The sequence below is a fragment of the Oculina patagonica genome, chromosome 4 (assembly GCF_052425735.1).
Source record: "Oculina patagonica isolate OP01 chromosome 4, crgOcupat, whole genome shotgun sequence".
NCBI lineage: Eukaryota > Metazoa > Cnidaria > Anthozoa > Scleractinia > Oculinidae > Oculina > Oculina patagonica.
Genome location: NC_135761.1, coordinates 44,195,694 through 44,214,568, shown reverse-complemented (window position 1 = coordinate 44,214,568; position 18,875 = coordinate 44,195,694). Strand labels below are relative to the sequence as shown.

General features: G+C 37.6%; 2 protein-coding genes across 2 annotated transcripts; both read left to right on the top strand.

Moving 5' to 3' along the window:
- Positions 1–402: 402 nt before the first annotated feature.
- Positions 403–7,689, top strand: LOC144652542 (uncharacterized protein YdhS-like). The gene is made up of 3 exons (XM_078512589.1): positions 403–423; positions 503–590; positions 5,537–7,689. The coding sequence occupies exon 3, from the start codon at positions 5,557–5,559 to the stop codon at positions 7,465–7,467; it is 1,911 nt and encodes a 636-aa protein (XP_078368715.1). The 5' UTR covers positions 403–423; positions 503–590; positions 5,537–5,556; the 3' UTR covers positions 7,468–7,689.
- A 5,292-nt stretch (positions 7,690–12,981) lies between these two features.
- LOC144652601 (allatostatin-A receptor-like) lies at positions 12,982–14,432 on the top strand. The gene is made up of 2 exons (XM_078512666.1): positions 12,982–13,291; positions 13,606–14,432. Exons 1-2 carry the CDS (start codon positions 13,027–13,029, stop codon positions 14,397–14,399), a joined length of 1,059 nt encoding a protein of 352 aa, XP_078368792.1. The 5' UTR covers positions 12,982–13,026; the 3' UTR covers positions 14,400–14,432.
- The last annotated feature ends 4,443 nt before the right edge of the window (positions 14,433–18,875 follow it).

Sequence of the window (18,875 nt, the reverse complement as noted above, 5' to 3'; positions counted from 1 at the left end):
ATTTATGCAGTTTTTTCTTGCGCCAATGATAAGGCGACATGCAGGTTCGATTTTATTAAAAACGCTAGAGAGCACAAGAATACTTTGGTTTGAATACGCATTGCGTTAAATGGCTTACAATAATTATAATCGAGCGTGAAGACAAATCCTGTTCTGATAACTTGAAACCATTTTTAAACCAAACGTTCTTGATTACTGCTCCTTTTTCATCTAAAGTTTAACACGTAATTTGTTTTGATTCGTTTCAAATGCAACAGACGAGGAAGTAAAATGCCATTCAAAATTCTTAAATCATTTAACCAAATTTGGCTTTCATCTGTCTCTTCCTGATTGGTGCAGACAAACAAAACATAGCCTACTATAAAAGGAGTTAAAATCTAATTACTGTCCCTATTGACATATTGAGAGACGAGACTTAGGAGGGTAGATATCAATTTCTGTGATTTGAACAAAGTGAGAAGTATGTATAATTTTGATTTAGGTAACGATATTTTTCTTTCAGATTTGAGTTTTTTAAGGAAGTCATCTTTGATTTTGGTCAGTGGACAGGAGTTTTACAACGGTGGAGTTCTGAGTGTCATTTCATAAAGGTAAGTAGGTGTAGTAATTCATGTCGTGTGAATGAATTCTCTTGATTTGCTTCTCTGAAAGACTCCCAAACAAAGGTTATATCTTTCACTAAAGGCCTAGACTTGCCCCAAGTCGCTCGTTTTTTGTTTGCATCTATAGTTACTTATATAAATATATATAAAATCGCTCTCAAATCAAGCGCGAAAGACCACTTGAGAAAAATCGCCTTTGAAATCGCGCGCGAGAGATCGCGCGGGATTAATTTCTGTGAACGCGCGCGAAGGAAAACAAATGACACTTGCCGAGGAATGGCTCGGAACGAGCGACTTGTGTCACTTGCAGGAAATCGATTCTAGCTGACGTTTTTTGCCGCAAAAATATTGCATCATTTCGTGTGCATTGAGTTGGTTTCTTTTATCGTGTTGGCGTCAGTTTCGTGCGCCGTGTGCTGCTGACGCGCGCTGTGGCGTGTGATAAAATTGCGATTTTCTTCCCTTTTTTGTGGGAAATCATACTCAAGGCCCTTGATTGCTCTCTTATTTCTGTAAGATTTAAAAGGGGCAGGCACACAAGACGACATTTGCAATGTTTGTTCCAAAACTGGTTTAAACTGCCGATGTGAGAAGGAAGCAAGTCTGCTCAAAAGGTAAAACGTTAAACGCAAGCTTGTCTCGTGAGCAGCGCGCGCGCTAAGTTGGCGGGCACAGCGCGCTCAGTAATTTCGCGCGTAATACAATATGATTGACAAAATCTGGTTGGCGTCACCGTTGGAAAAGTCCACCGGTGACGCCATATTTCAGAATTGGCGCGCTGCAGGTGAGACAAGTCGCTCGTTCCGCCACAATCCTCCGCCATTTTGTTTTTCAAGCCCGCGCGCGCCCTCCGTTTCCCTTTCCAGTGGTCTCCTGCGAATCTAACGAGCAACTTGGAGCAAGTCTACTAAAGGCCATGCAGCGGATAATGATTTTAATTTTTTGTTTAATGAAACTTTTATACAATACGATATCTCGCAGTCACAGTCGCAACTGTGGACTTGTGGGAGTTATTTCTTAAGGAAATCAAAGTCTCTTCGAGATACCGACATTTTTGCATGAAGTATGAGACGAAGGTTTATCCTGTGCATTGTTCTTCGAACTTATAATTACAGTTTCTTTGTAGTTTAGTTTAACAATTTTCTATCTTCGTGGAGGAAATGCAGCCATATAATTTTGTCAAAAATGGCTCGTCCGCGCCGGGTATTTATACACATATTCTTTAACATTACACAAATAAACAGTGCAAATTTCACCGAGATCTGACAGTTCTATACTTTAAAATTGCAAGGACCTTTCGAGGCAGTCGATTACGGCAGCGAACGAAATTCGCAAATGAAACAGCAAAATATGCGTTCGACGCTTTGTTTTTGCGACGCCATATTTGAATTGTTAAAGGTAGACCGCTGTTCAATGTGTTCAAGGCCGTATCGTTACGATTGCTCCACGAAAAAGCACGAAAAAAATACGGATATTTGCGACTACTGTCGGAGAAAACATTGCGCAAATAATTGCGGCGTAAACAAATCGATACACTCAAGCTGCGTTTTGTCTAGGCTCTGCGAGGGTCGGATATCAAGACCCAGGATTAAACAAAAGCCATATATTCAGTGAATGCTTTCGAATTATAATTATTTGAAGATGAAATGCGAAAGAATTTTGCTGTCTTTGACTAAAATTCCACTCGAACTGCGTAGATACGATCGCATGTTGTAAAGCCGATTCAACATTGCTGTCAACGCGAGGTCACGTCCCTAACGACCTAGGCTGATGACGAAATAGAATGGCGCTTGTAGCGACCAAATTTGGCCTAATTTTTAACCGCTCCTAAGCTAAAAGAAGCCCCCATCTCTTGCATTTATTTTAACTTCAATAATATCTTTGAAAAGAGCAAGTATTTTGGTATGGTTTATTTTTGACGTTTGTAATTTTTAAACGATGTAAGTGCTAGTGATTATTTATTCGTGTTTTAGTTACGCAATCCATTGTTTGTGCGACGCTTTTTATAGATCGCCTTTCAGACACACGTGCGTTGAGATAAGAAAGCTGACATGTGACTTTTAAAATTGTTATATAACGTTTGTAAATGTGGCAAGTCACGTTTTTCCCACGAGATCGCAAGTGATCACCAACAGCGGAAAGTAATCCCTTGAGAAATTAAAACAGTCCCTTGAGAGTTAACAAGAATGTTAAATTTTGCCCACATAACTGCTATTCTCCTACTTTCGCTTGTAAACAAGCAAACACGTCGAAAAAAGGTAAAATAAATCCTTTTTATCTAACTGGCCTTTCTTGACCGACATTTTTATGCTTTGTAAGAGACCAAAAGAGAGAAATATAATTTTAATTAAACAACCATGCGCCGGTAACGTATCCTAAGATGAAATCTTCTAGATTAAAATATCTCGCGGTTGTCAAAATACAAATACGTTGACCATGGAAATAATTGAATTGCTGGGCTTAAGTAATCTATAGAATACAAAGCCAACGATTTAATGATCTACTCGAACCAGTATCTTCCTCTTTCGCAAAAAAGGAAGTTAGCGCCTCCTTGAAGTTAATGTTTTTTAAAAAAATTAAGAATAAAAAGCCGTTGATATTTTTGGTCTGCTCAAAGCGTTTTCTTAAAGTTAACGCCGTGAGCCTGCGCATTGAGATTAATTAATGCGTCGATGACAAGGTCGCCTGTAGGTTTGTTTTGATTAAAAAACGGAGTATGCGCAAGAATACTTTGTTTTGAATATACATTTCGTTAAATGGCATATGACCATTATAATCGAGCATAAATAGAGGATATTACATGGTTGCGCGGAGATGAAATTTATCTTCGAGTATTCAAATCTTTCTATTTGCTTGTTAGTTTTCCAATAACGTCAAGACAAAAATCGAGTCTGGCTTTAAGATATCGACTTGCCTGTGATCACTTTCTCCTGAAATCACGAGTAAAACGGGAAACCTAAGGTTCTGACATTTTGTGGCCACAGCTATCTTTTGTTCCTTTTTTTACATAACAAGTGACTATATTAATCCTCGGACGTACAAGCAAACTCATCCCCCCACCATCATACAAGGGGGTGGGGGGAGGGGGCAGGGGTGGATGGAACCCCTCCCCGATTTTTTTCGTTATATTAAGACGTAGCAAAATTATTTTGCACTGAGAAGAAAACCCTTAGCTTACTCTACAAAATGACATAATTTTACGTCACGTGACATTAGAGCCGCCATCTTGGATCCACCATCTTGGTTTTCAAAATTTTCTTAGAAGGTTACAAAATAACGGAAATTGATGCAAAATCAAGCCAGAATACTTATGGGATGTAAAAATGTTTTAAAAGACTTGAAAAAATCAAGAAAAATAATAAAAAATAACGATTTTTGCCAATACCTGCTTGTATAAATGATGTTGCCATGGCAACGTCAAATACCATGGGCATATGATTGACAAATCAAAATTTCCGCAAAAGATGAATGAACAGCTACTGAAAATTTCAGCATTGTAGAATAAATCTTTTTTTTTTCAAAATTTGAAAAAACCTTATGGGGGGTGGCATCCCAGCTCACCACGACTCTCTCGTAGCTCAGTTGGTTAGAGCGCCCAACCGGTATCTGGGAGGCGATAGGTTCGATTCCCGTCGGGGACTCAGATTTTTTCTTTGTTCCATGCTCGAGTCATGTTAACATTTCATCTTAATTATTTATTACCGAGCTTAAAATTTTCCATCTTTATTACTTACTACACATTTGTGTCTCCGTTTCCTGAAAGAACCACTCTATTTTTTCAAAACCAATCGCACGTTACACTCAGTTCTCTGTTAATAACAGACTCCACAATGTTAGGGTCAACATCCCAGAACATGTGGTTGTCATCCATGTAGTTGGAGAAAGTTGCATCATTAATGAAATAAAACAAAACATTTAGAAAAATGTTAAGTGTAAGGGACCAGGTACCGGGTCCTGTGGTACTCCCCTTAACCCAAAGACATTCCAGATGTACCATCATGAATTCGTATACGCTGTACTCGTCCTCGTAAATAGCTACTTAAAAAATTCAAGCCATGAAAAGACACTCCCTAAGGTTTGGGCTTTGCTAGCGAATATCCCTCCTTCATATTTCTCAACTGATCGACAGCATCGGTTAAAAACCTCTTCCTCGCATCTTGCATCAGTTTCTCTTGTTCTCCACTAATTTCATGCCACTGGTTTCCCAAAAATATTAATTCGCTCCATATAACCCATTTTTATTCATGGAAGTGTTCATTTCGGATCAATTTAGGTTTCTGGGAAACTGCTCACCTACCCCTCCCCAAACCTAACATTTTGCCCAAAGCGATAAGTAAGGGTAAATGTTAGGTTTGGGGAGGGGTAGGTGAGCAGTTTCCCAGAAACCTAAATTGACAGATATTCACTAGCGATCTCCTGTCATTACTTAACCATTAATACCAAATGAGAACCAACTTTAGTCTTAACTATTTTGTATTGTATTGTTTTGTTTTTGCCTATTGTTTCCTGGCTATAACAACTCCGTGATTAAAGAGCGTAGTTGAACTGTAATGAAAGCTACAACACAAAACTTCTAGCCTAGGCAAGGGAACTATCATTTAAATCCAGAAGCGCTTTTCAATCCCAACCCAATGTTTACTAAAACTACTAAAATAAAATTTATTTTAATCGTTTCTGACCGCGTCATTCCTTTTTCCAGTACTACTAAAGTTTTACTCAATTAAAAACAAGTCCCCAATACAATAATAAAATGTCACCGACTACGTCTCTAGTCGATAAACATTAAAAAACAGCCTCTGAGCATTTTCAAAAAACAAGGCAAACGAACAAAAAAGCTTCTGTAAAAATCTGGCGTTTATTTCAGCCCAATGACTGAAATTTAATTCAAAAATACCTTCTCTTTAATTTTCCTTCACTTTCCTTTCGATCTTTAGAAATATCGCATCTAAAGAAGATGACCGGTACTGAAACTGTGTACGACATCGCAATAGTGGGAGCTGGAGCCTATGGTACGTCAGTGCTTGGCCAGATTTCTTTACACGCCGCACCCAAAGGACAACGTCCATTTCGCATTCTGGTAGTAGAGTCTGGTCAAGACCTCGGTCCAGGAATGCCATATTCAAAACATATGACCATTCCTGATCATATCGTAAACATCGCTGGAGGGTGCACCCAGATTACGGCCACCTACATACCAGTCCCTGAAAGATCCGACTTTCTAGTTTGGCTTCGCTCCCTTCCTCCGGAGTACAGAGTTAGCTTGGAAATTGAAGAAATCGAGAGCCCAACCTGGCTGAATAAACCTTTTCCGAGGTTTGTGGTAGGTCTGTATTTAAGCAACCGCTTCAATCAGTTTGTGTTGACGCTCAGAGAAAAGGGCTTCACAGTACATGTGCGCAACCTGACAACCGTCACTTCTGTTCTACCAACATACAGATCGAATACGTATGGGTATGAACTCGAGCTGGACAGAAAGAGTAAAGTCTTCGCTAAAAATTTGTTCTTGGCGACAGGGCACTGGACCCACAACAGGTTCCCAGAATTTCCACATTGGCTTCCGTCACCCTTTCCACCGAAGGTCCTCCAGGACAGAACTAAAGTTGGAGGAAACATAGGAATACTTGGCTGCTCCTTATCGGCAATAGACACCGCTCTGACTCTAAGTAGAAAGAATGGATCATTCCAGTCCATGCACCTAAACGGTAAGCACAGCCTGAAGTTCGTACCATTCAAAGAAGCTGAACGATTTAAGATGACTATGTATGGACGTAAGGCAATGCTTCCTCAAGTAATGGGCGTGGTTGTAAACAAGATTTTCACGCACAAGTACTTAACACCCGCATCATTCATTCCCATCATTAAATCGAATGATGGGTTCCTTCCACTGGATGACTTCTGGTATCTTCTAAAGAGAGAGATTTATGACGAAGTTCCTCGCCTTCGTCCTTACCTGCCAGACTTCTGGGAAACGGTGCCACTGGAAGAAGCGGTACTTAAAATGAGAAAGTTGCTGCAAACAACTGACCCCGTCGAAAGATTAAGCCAAGAGCTTGACGAGGCGAAAGAGAGCCTGAAAACCGGTGTACCTCTACTTCTTCAGAATGTATTTTATCAGTCTTATGTAGCGTTCGACGAAGCTTTCAGCTACTTCTCAGCAGAAGATCGCATCAGGTTTGAGGAAATCAAGACTGAGCTGCACCTTCTTATTGGGCCCTTCCCAGTTCAAAATGCTGAAAAGATCTTGGCTCTTATGAGAGGGCGTTATCTCGAAGTTACAAAGATTGGAAAAAATTATGAAATTGAAGAGGAAAAAGATAGAAGTGGCATCAAACTGTCATGGAGACCAAGCGGAGATTACACCTTTGAGGCCCATCATGATGTCATGATTGATGCTACTGGTCAGAAGGCCGCGTTTGAGAAAGATTACTCCCCTCTGACGACATCCCTAATAAAAGCGAAGCTTATCAAAGAGATTTTGGTTCCTTTCCGGAATGCCAAGGAGTCCCAAAACCACGAAGACCATCCAAACGTGGTGACAAGGGATGGGGTCAATTACTTCCGTCCAACTGGTGCACTCATTAATATTAACAATTTCTCCCTGGTGCCAGCAGCTCAAGGTCCTTTTGCTCCCATCTATTACATGGGACCGTTTACTATAGGACAGATAGCATTCCCACAGGACATGAGCGTAGTCACAACAGCCGCAGAACGGGCAGTTGCAGACCTTATCACAAGAGGTGTCCTTCAACGCGATATTATCTGTGAAGTGGATCAGGATCCAATGCCAATGTATGGATGGTTGGTGAATACCAATGGCGACTTAGCTGGTCAGGTGGAAAGACTGATACATGTTGCTACGACATGAACTACTTTTTAAGACCCTCGTGTGTGTTTTTTTTCAAAGAGCGTCTTTTTTTTATTTAGAAATGATACGAACGACAATATAACACAAGTAAATTCATTGTTTCATGTTCGTTCTAATAACAACAAAAAGAAAAATGTTTAGCTACGCTCAGACAGGTTACTTGTTCGTTAGACATGAGCCACTTTAGATATTCCTCATATTTCTACTTTTCTTTGGGCTGAAGGGGGGGGGGGGGGGGGGCTATCAAAAAGAACCTACCTAACTGTAACGACATCACTTTCAGAGAACACAACAAGGACGAAAGCAAGTGAATTTGTTTTGTACTGGTTGAAAACACCAGCAAACTGAAGGTGTTTAGTATTGAGCAGTTTTGTCTAGTGTTTAGTTCGTTTTTAGGCTGTCTTAGTTCAAAAAACATACCACCCTTTTACGTTTCTCAGAGTAGGCATGTTTGGTAATCAAATCTGCCCGTGTGTCCCACCTACATCATGTTCTTGTTTGGGTTCTTAGTCTAACTCTGAAGTTTACCATTAAAATTTAATTGGTTATTCTCTACTTTAGTTGATCATCTAACAAGAGTGTTCTCACGAGTTTAATCATGCTGTGGGATGTGCAATAACAGTTTGCACGCTCAGCAAACCCAAACATGTCTACAGTATACCTATATCAGAATGGATACTAGTTCGCTATAGTTAGTTATTTAGTAGCTGCAGACGAAGTGCATTCAAGATCCTTGACGAGTACTGAAACAGCCAGAGTCTTGGTACCTTCCTACACAAGAGAGCCGAATATCCCCTTATAGTAATCCAACATATTTGGTGGAGAACCCGAGTCAATGAGTGGTTCCTCAGGGAAATTCTTCGTTTTCCAGTCGATTATATTAATGATTTTAGAGAGAATTCTTTAAGCGATATTTTATTTACCATCAAGTCTACGGAATATATGGGCTTGACGCGTGACATAGTCTCCATTTATGAAGCCACCAGACTACCAATCCCTGCGATCCACTACTAATCCCTTTTAAATTTTTGTAATTTAGAACTCGACGCCGGGAATGAATGATTTTGATGTGTTCATTTAATTTTATATGTGTTTTTTTATTCCTTAGTGTACCATTATAACTTCTTTATCGTATATATGCATCATTTTTATAATCCTTGAAAAAAAAAACAAAAAAAAAAAAAAAACAATACCTAAAAAAATTGTAGTTATGTTGTTAGTGAAACTATATATCGGTTGCGTATCTCGTTATATTCAGTTTTGGAAAGTATTTTATTTTATATTGTTTATATCAATCAAAATTATCACTTAAGAATGTATTTAACCTTTCCTAAACACGCTGGGACGCTAGACAAAATTGTTTATTTTACCTTTGTGAGCTTTTCATCTTTTTTTATTACTTTGTTTTGACTATTGAAAATGTCTATCAATTTTGCTATTTTTCTGTTTTTCTATTGCCTTATTTACACCTAATTTTCGATGTACATCGGGGGCGATGCTCAAACTAAGTGGAGAGGAATGCTGTTAAATGTTATAGTTACCAAGGTTGTTCAAGGTAACTCTTAGGCTTCAAGTCCAAGGGTGATCAAAGTTTAGCCCACACTCGCAGGTCCTTAGTTTTTGAGCAGTTTTGTCTAGTGTCAATGCTGATGATCTTATTGCAAGACTTGGCTGGAATAAAGTCGATGTCCAATTTAAATTTAAAACAGCCGTCATGGTCTATAAATCAATCAATGGTCTTGCACCTGACTACCTGAGGACAATGTTTTCTAATAGAATCGATACGTGTAGCTATTCACTGAGAGAGTCCGCGGGTAAACTTACTGTTCCGCTCCCCCGCACTAATTTTCTTAAAAAAAGTTTTAGCTATAGAGATGCGGTGCTGTGGAACAGTTTACCTGTCGACCTTCGGCAAGCACAAACTCTCACTAGCTTTAAATCCGGCTGCAGCAGTTTCGTTTTTGGCTAGAATCAATGAAAATATTAACATCACACGGCATTCATGGAAAGCAGGCATTTCTTTTATTATGATTTATTATCGCCTCCTTTCTTAATATCATTGTAGACGACTAATGCAATTTGAATTTATTATTTAAAATAGGTATAAAGTAATTTTAAATAAGTATTGTGTATTTTAAGTCCTGATGATTTTACCGTGTTGAAATAAAGATTAAAACGAAATGTCTAGTTCGAAAGAATCGTCAGGGTTGTCTTAGTCCGTTTCTCAGAGTAGGCATGTTTGAGAATGAATCAAAACTGCCCGTGCGTCCTACCTACATCAGGTTTTTGTTTTGGTTCTTAGCCCAACTATGTTTTGGCCGGGCCCTTAGTTGATTAAGGTCATTGCCCTGTATTGCATTGCGCATCCTTACTGCGCAGAATTTTAAAATGCGCAGAATTTGGTGTAGCGATCAAATTCTTTCTGTAAAATGAAAACAGATCAATTCATGTGTTTGAAAAATAAATTATCGCTAAAAAAGTGTACTTTGCGTACTCGCAGAGGAATATAAGGAATTATATGGAATATACATGGTCTTCCTGCTCCTAAACGAATCTGGTGACCCCCCTTTTTTATTTCAAAATTTAAGTTCCCTCAAAGTAATAAACCAGTAGGCGAAGTTTGGTTAAAAAATTGTGTTCAGTTCTATTTTCAGGGCAATGACCTTAAGGATCACGCAGTTATTTCTAGTTTAGACATAAAGCAAAAACTTACCAGAGATGAACAGAATATACGGGGAATATGAAAATACGACTTTGGTCTGTCACAGCAAAACATTTGCATACATTATATTCAAACTATTGCCCGCGTGAAAATGGGTACGAAAAATATTGCTCCCATGGCTTTTCGGTCGGCTGCTCCGCAAATCTTAAATATACCCGATAAGACTTCTGACTTCTTTAACTTGAACATTAACCTCTTTCAAAATGTTTTTGTATCTTCTGTCTTTTGCGACAATAAAGAAGAGTGAGGCAATATTGTCCCTATTCTATTTTTATGTAACGGTGTCATCTTTTTTTATGACGTTAACCCCTGGGGTATTGAGACGTCACTAAATCCCTGCGCCCCAACACCCTTACGCTTCGATGATGTCATCATTTGTGACCGGTGCATCCCTCACTACTCCCTTTTTGTACAAATAATTTGGTCTGAATTTAATAGACCGTAAACAATTGTTACATGGGGTTTTTAAAGAAAGACATTTTTTTTTATCTCACTGGCTCACAGTGTCAGAAGTATTGTATGTTGCAAACAAACCACTTCATAAACTATTTCTTTTTCATTAAATTGGCTAACTAGATTTCCCCGTTTCATTTGGTTAATCCACGTTGTGGAATATTTTATCAATATTTTCTAACCTGGCCAACTCAGAAAGTTGTTTTATTATATGTTTTTATCATTCGTGTCAATTTTTTTTTTGGTAGGAAAAGACATTACCAGAATCATACTTTCAGTGCTTCATAGTTTTATTTACCTTACTTCGTTATAAATATTTCACAATTTCGAAAGGATTGATCCAAAGGAAAAAATATTGTTTCCCATTTTAATAAAGTACCTGGCCTTGCATATTGTGATATAATAAAAATCTGGTTTGTATCTGATCTTAAAATCTGTTCAAAAAAGTTGGTAAAAACGTATAAAACTGAATTTTCGGTAACTCTCTGTTACCTTCATCAGAGTTAAAATTGGTTCAGTTTTGCATGCAAAACTGAACCAATATACGTTCTTACCAACTTTTTTGAACCGATTTTGAGCTTAGATGCAAACCAAATTTTTATTATGTCAAACACTGATCGCCCTAATAACATATTGTGATATGTATGTATATTCTGTCTTTTTTGTTTCATTACTTGAATATAAAACATGTTACAGGAAACGCAGATCTCTTTTATCGATTGTGTTGGTCACCCAATGGTATGAGACAGTTCTTCATTAAGTTTCGCTTTAGTAATTTATCATAACAACAACAACAAAACTTTATCTAGCATAATTATATTATTTATAGTGTCTTTCACCTCCCGCAATTAGACTAGCTATTTGCGGCGGGAGGTGAAGGAGAAAATAAAGAAGAAAATAAATAAATAAATAAATTTACAAAATATTTATAACTTATATACATTCACGAAAAGAAAAGAATAATAGTAGTAAGAAAAACAATAGTGAATAACAATAGTATATATTGCAATAGCAACGAGTATAAAACTAAATTAAGCTAAAGATTTTAAGTAGTCCACCATTGTACCAGGGTCAACGTTTCATCAGGTGAATATTGGCATCATTCTGGTTCAAAGTCGTATATCGTGCGGACTTCCTGCTTCCATTTGCTGTGTTTTAGTGTTTAAGTGTTTTGGATGTGATGGATATAACATTAACATTATCTTATGAAAAACAAAGTCACTCGTTCTGTCATTTCTGTGTGGAAAGGAGCATGTGCGTTTTCTTGTAGTTCTGTATTTTTGCTGACATAACAATAAGCATACTGCTGATTGAAGAAACATTGACCATGAAAAGCATAAACCATAAACAATACTACCCAAATGTTTACTGGGAAATCGGAAAAGTAATCGTCGTCTGTGGTAGAATGAGCATTACAGTGAGACAGGTTATGTAAAACAAGTTTTTAAAGCTCTCAAGAAAAGAAAACATCTTGATTATAAAAAAAATGGAAGCTGACAAACGCTCTCTACGCAAAATACCATTTGGTCTTATCGTTCATGGCTTATGCTTTTTTTATAGGGTCAACAATTCTGCAATTAAGTGTATATTGGCATTCTTCTGGTTGAAAGTCGTATATCGTGGGGACTTCCTGCTTCCATTTGCTGTGTTTTAGTGTTAAAGTGTTTTAGATGTATTGATTCGAAGTCCTGTCAACAGTTAGTTTAAAGTAAATGTATTTTGAACGTTAGAATTTGCACAGCTGATGTCACCGTGTTTACTCAAACATTCGACAGAATGTCACAATACCTTTCTTCCAATTTTTATACGATTCGCCAACGCATCTTTCGCATTACAGGATTATGTTATACTTCAACAGAAAACTGCCGGAAACTAAGACTAGTTGTACTCCAGTGTTCACAAAAGAGAACAGTGCAAGGGCAAATGAATGAAAAATTTTGAGCTGTCGAAAAAGATTAGCAATTTTTTTTATCGTCAAACGTTTGATTTATTTCGCTTTATAGATCTATGTTGAAGCACAGCCTCAAGAATTAACAAAAATTAAGCGATCTTTTATTTTGCTCTCTCTTTATTTACTGGAATAAGGTTTAATTTATCAGAAAGCAGTGCGTGAACTAGACTTGACAGCTTCATGCTAACTTCGACAAACTTGCTTTGAACTTTTCACACTTTCCAAACATAAAAGCCCATTTCTTAAGTTATTCAAATTTCCCACCCCCCTTCAGGCAAAACGTATTATTTGTTTATAAAACAAATATACTTTGGTATAACTGTTAATTTATATTATCTCTTGAACCAATGAGGAATTGGATTGAAATATTATGTTTTCTGGTCGGGAACCTAATTAAAATAATATACAGAAAATCTATAACAATATTGTTCGTATGCAATGGATGTTCAAAATGGAAACCCTGAATACATCTTTACAACTGCAAAACGTTTCAGATGAAGAAAAGGCCACGCCAGCCATAGAAGAGAGCTTTCAGAGCTTTCACGCCAAAGGTAGAGAGGCAACGTTTGGCGTAATAGCAGCTTTGTCGTTTTTGCTGAACTTTCTGTTCTGTGTGATCATGACGAGAAAGCCCGCCATGTTGAAAAGACCACACAATATTCTTCTGTTCTCTTTGGCAATCACAGATCTACTAACAGGTTTGTGACTCTGTACATGTTTTTAAAACTTTTGTGCAAAATACCTAGATATTGCAGTGCACCAAATCATTGTAATGATACTAGTGTTTCATGTTTAAAAATGTTTAAAATCATGTCTGCTTTTTCTTTAAAACATTGACGAATTTTCTTAATGATCAAATGGTATGACACAACATTACCATAACAAAGTACAGAGGAAATTACCTTATCTTCGCAGTATTGTTTTTCATGAGAACGTTACAGATGTTAAAAATATATTTGTATAAACATTTTAAATAAACTGTAAAAATGACGAATAATTTTATGCTGGACAGGAATCTTCATTCCTCTTACTCCTGGCTATGTTATCAGCACAGCATCATTTCCAGTTCCTCGCGGTTTAGCTGGTGAAATCTTCTGCCGTGTACTTAGTAGTAGATACGCACTCTTCACAATGGGAAAGGTCTCCATTTGGAAGGTCACGTGTTTGGCCATTGATAGGTGGTATTGTATTTTTCGACCAATGACGTACAAACGCTACTTCACCCGAAAGACTCTTTTTCTCTACATCCTGGCTATTTGGGTCTCCACTTGTATTCTGCAGATTAACAAGTTTTTCGAATGGAAATTGACAGGAAGTAAATGTTCTAAAGTAAATGCTCCATATGGAGAAAATGGTACTCAAGCTATGATAATTATCTACAGTCTGATAGGATTTTATATCCCATGTTTGCTTGCTTGGGCTTCGTTTGGCCATATCACACTGCTGTTCAAGACATCGCCAATGGCAAGATGCTACGGCGAGCGACAAAGAGCACAACAGAAAGCGCTATTACGCATGTGTGCCGTGACGTCAATTACGTTGACATTGTGTTGGCTTCCGGCTCAAACCATTTATATCCTCTCTCCGTTTAACATCACCAAGATTGGCAGTACATTGCACGATACGGGTGGAATACTTGCAATGTTTAACTCGTGTGTTAATCCTTTGATTTACTGGATGACAAACAAAGAGTACAGGAAGGGTCTGTGTGAGCTTTTTATTTTCGCTAACAAAAAACATTTTAGGAAAGCAAGTTCTAAACGAGAGACTGAAATGTTAGTGGTTCTTCCAGATCCAGTCAACTAAGCTTTGAGGATGCTATGTTGAAAGGTTTCAGCGTTCGTGTGTGTCTTTAGGAGGCTCAATGTAGTTTTTTTAGCCGAAGAGTGGTTCTTTTGAAAGTTAAAATTATCTAGGAAGCCAATGTTTGATTTTTGCCAAAATACACCATAATGATCAAATATGACCAAATTTAAATTTTTTACCCGTCACTTAGCCACAAAGGTTACCATAGCAACGATTGACGTTTTCTTTTGTTCTCAAACAAGCTTGTTTTTCTCGAAATCTAGATTGAATCTTGGTGTTTATTTTTTGATATGTTGAAATTTAGTAGATTGACTAACTGTTGACAAAATTTTAGAAAAATCTGTAAGAGCGTTTTCAAGTAAATGAAGAATAAAATTTTCAGAAAAAACCCGTTTTAACATAAAATAGACGCTTTTAAATTGTTTTGTATTATTTGAGCGCAGTTACTCTCACTGAAATATAAATACTTACATCATCAAAGACCATTAACTAAAAGCGAAAGTGTTTTTGCTTAATTTTTTTAAAATATATCGACTGCCAATTGTAGGAAATTGTAAGAAAATAACAAAAACTTCAAACTTGATTTACTCTAAAACGCTCTTACAGATTTTCCTAAAATTTTGTGTTCAGGTAGTCAATCTACTATACTTGAACATATCAAAAAATGAATACCAAGAGTCAATCTAGATTTCGAGAAAATCAAGCTTGTTTGAGAACAAAAGAAAACGTCAGTGGTTGCTATGGTAACCTTTGTGATTAAGTGACGGGTAGAAAATTAATATTTGGTCATATTTGATCATTATGGTGTATTTGAACAAAAATCGAACATTGGCTTCCTAGATAATTTTAATTTTCAAAACAACCACCCTTCGGCTAAAAAAACTACATCGAGCCTCCTTAACTATTACCTCATACATAATTATGATAATTCATTCACGATAATTCATTATTTCACAGCTTAACTACAGTCAAATTAGCTTAGGAGCTCAACATAAACAACAAGTAAAACACAGCTTATAACATTCTTTTCGATATGGTGTTTAAAACTTCAAAAGTTGAACACTACTACATAATCACATCCGTTAAGGTGTTCGTTAAAAAAATATCATTTTAATTTTTACCGCAAATAAGTTCCTGTTTCCCCCAATCTCTTTTCAAGTTATCATAAAAAACGTTGTGTGTAAAATCCTATTGCTGCCAGTTTTACAAGCTTTAATTTGAGATCAGGTTAAGGAATCTTCAATGTACATAGGCATCTTCTCAACTCAGTGGACACAGCGCTAAAGGTATCCTTGCAGCATGTGTCCACCATGGAAACACAGTTTACAGTGCCGTTTGGTGTGATTATGTAAGACTATACCTTAGAACAATTTTTACGGTTATCACAAACGTACTTAAAAGATGTAAATAATAAAGCTGGTAAATTTTAAGATCGGCGATGAATAATTAAGATAATTTTTCCAACAATGAGACGAGCATGGGACAAAGAAAAATTCTGAGTCCCCGACGGGAATCGAACCCATGTCCTCCCAGATACCGGTTGGAAGAACTTTGTACCAAGTAAATGGCCCAGCTTAACACGAGTCTCTCGTAGCTCACTTGGTTATAGCGCCCAACCGTTATCTGGGAGGCCACGGGTTCGATTACCGTCGGGGGACTCCATATTTTTTTTTTGTCCCATGCTCGTGTCATTGTTGAAAAAAATTCATTTTCAATACTAATAAGTTTGCAGCAAGTCTTGAGTGTATGTGAAAAGAAAGAAACGGAGCACGCTCTGTTGATTCTGGCCTTTTTCTGGGAGGTGAGATTTTAACTTCCAACGGAACCTGCTCTGCCGCGGTGTGCAACAAAAAACTGCAGGCTGTACACTTGCAAAATCGCTTTCAAGTGTATATCGTGTTATTCTGTCTACTATTGAAAGCAAACTGAAGCGTTGTTAGTCATAAATACTTAAACTAACCGTAGCATCATTCAAGCTAACCGGACTGTATGCAAGTCTGTAGGTCTACAGGCTACACTTCTCACACACCAGTTTACCGCAAGAAAAATAAGAACGTAGATACAAGCACAATTACAATCAGAGAGATGGATGCTTTGACATTGATACAGTTATAGAATACTTAAAAATTGAAGTTTGTAGTCGTTTGAATGAACATTTAGTGTAATTACTTCTATTATTTAGTCAAATAAGGAAACTCGCGCTGCTTCACGCATCTTGTAAAGGAAACACCGTTTATGAACTTTGTACCTGGTGGTGTATCTGTTACAACGGTTGTTCGGTTGCTCAGACCTTCAGTGTACTTATAATTTGGCATGGATTGAATTTTTAGACCATAAACGATTGCTACCTGGGTTTTTAAAGAAAGACGGTTTTTCAATTTCACTGGCTCACTGGGTCGCAAGTAATGTTTGTTATAAATTCCATACTTTATAATCTATCTATTTTCCTTAAATTGGCTACTATATTTACTTGTTTCAGTTATTAATTCTAGTTGCGGAATCTTTTATTAAAATTTTCTAAACTAGCCCAACTCTCGATTATTTATTATATGTCTTTTTGTCATTTTTGTCAATTAAAAAAAAACGGCCCCCAGAGCCATATTATTGCTTCACAGTTTTATTAACTTTGCCGCATTTTTTGATATTTCACAAAGTACCTTCCATGTTGTGAGATGAATATTCTATGTATGTTATGAATATATTGTCTTATTATTTGAGTGTAAAACATGTTTCAGGAAACCGGCAGATTTCTTGTATCGATTGTGTTGGTCACATAAAAGGAACATGTAAGTTGTGTTAATATTAACCTCTTACTAACCGTGCGCGAGGGCCGTACTGGGGAATATTGCCCCGAGGTCGTGGCAGTACGGACCGAGCGTAGCGAGGTCCGTACAAAACGACCGAGGGCCAATATTCCCCAGTACGGCTCGGGGAAGCAAGGTTAGTAAGTAGTTGATTATATGGCACTCGAGCCATGCTTGTTTATTTTTCTGTTATAAAGCACTTCCGGTCACTTGCATTCAAAGGGCTTCCTCCGTAAAGTGAGCAACTCAGAAAGAACAAGCTACCACGAGTTTGAAAACAAATTTATTGATCGTGACGAGGAAGACGAATATTCACCAAGCGGATTATATTATTCTTAATTTCGGGAAAGTTCTGATGACGAAACTGAAACAGGCAACATTGAAAGCCAAAAGGCCGCTCGGCTAACCAAACTGAGGTTTCTTGGCCATCATTCTCCGTTGAAGTTGAACGTCTCAGCTCTTCAGCGTAACTTTCGGCTTTCGTTTCTGGCTCGTAAACCAAAGTGTCGTAAGGGTAAATTTCTAAAAAAAAGCACAAGACAGTTCTATGAAGTGCCCACTGGTTTGGAGTCGCTTAATTCTCCCGCTTCAAAAAGAGCGTCTTCGACTTCTTCGTCTTCATTAATCGCCTGAGCGGCTTGCGGCTTCTTTCTTGTGAACTAGTGACTGGCACTTCGCAGCTAGTACTCTTCTCGATTTTTCAAACTCATTGTCGTTGAGTATGTTGAATGGATATTTCTTCTCAGGTATCACTGTATGCTTTGCTGAAAACTGGAAATTGCTGCTTGCTCGTACTCTTCTCCTTTTTTTGCTTCGTGTGTTAATAAAAAATTCGCTTCGTAAAAAAATTTGGACTCATTTGGACGGGAAGTTGGTCAAGCTCGGAAGAAGGTAGGCTATCAATTCTTTCATTTGTCATACTATTACCTTCACTTACCTTCAATGTAGCGGGGAAGAGCTTTCATTTCAGTAGCCGTCTTCTTATTTGTGTTTATAGTTTTCCGTTCGTTTATAAAATCTTCTATATGGCCTCCTGCCTTTCGGTGATGCCTGTGTCCGTTTCCACATCAGAGGTTTCCCAAACTTTAAGATAATTCGCTTGAAATTCGCTTGGTGAATGTTCGTTTTCTTCGTCCACGTTCTAAGCTCTGTGAAATATCAATCTGTTCGGTAGTTTCTTTGCGAAGAATGAGAGTACACGTTTTGACTTCGCAGGTATAGTTAAAAATTGAGTTTGTCAGCTTTCGAAAAAATACACGGCTTGGACCGTTTTCATGAAAACGGTCCGTATGGCGAAATCCCGACCAAGAAAGAACCAATCAGAACGCTCGGATTTGCTTTGCCATATAATAAAGCTCTGTATTTTTGTTAACATAGCATATATTGACGGCATTCTGGTTCACAGCCGTATATCGTGTTGACTTCCTGTTCCCATATGCTGTGATGTATCTTAACTAAATGTTTAAGTGTTTTAGATTTGCTCCAGTGAAATATAAGCTAACTGATATTGTTGAATTGGAGTCTTGTTACCACCGTTCAGTTTGAAGTAAATGTATGTTAAACGTGACTCTCTAGTTAGAATATGAAATTCTAGCTAGAATATATTTGCACAGCTGATGTCACCGTGTTTACTAAAACATTTGACGAAATGTCATAATAACTTTCTTTCAGG

Bases quoted from the DNA above. Each gene is read 5' to 3' on its own strand.
- LOC144652601 (XM_078512666.1), top strand. From the start codon at position 13,027: ATGCAATGGATGTTCAAAATGGAAACCCTGAATACATCTTTACAACTG. The intron at 13,292-13,605 runs GTTTGTGACTCT...TATGCTGGACAG, and splicing joins AATCACAGATCTACTAACAG to GAATCTTCATTCCTCTTACT.
- LOC144652542 (XM_078512589.1), top strand. From the start codon at position 5,557: ATGACCGGTACTGAAACTGTGTACGACATCGCAATAGTGGGAGCTGGA.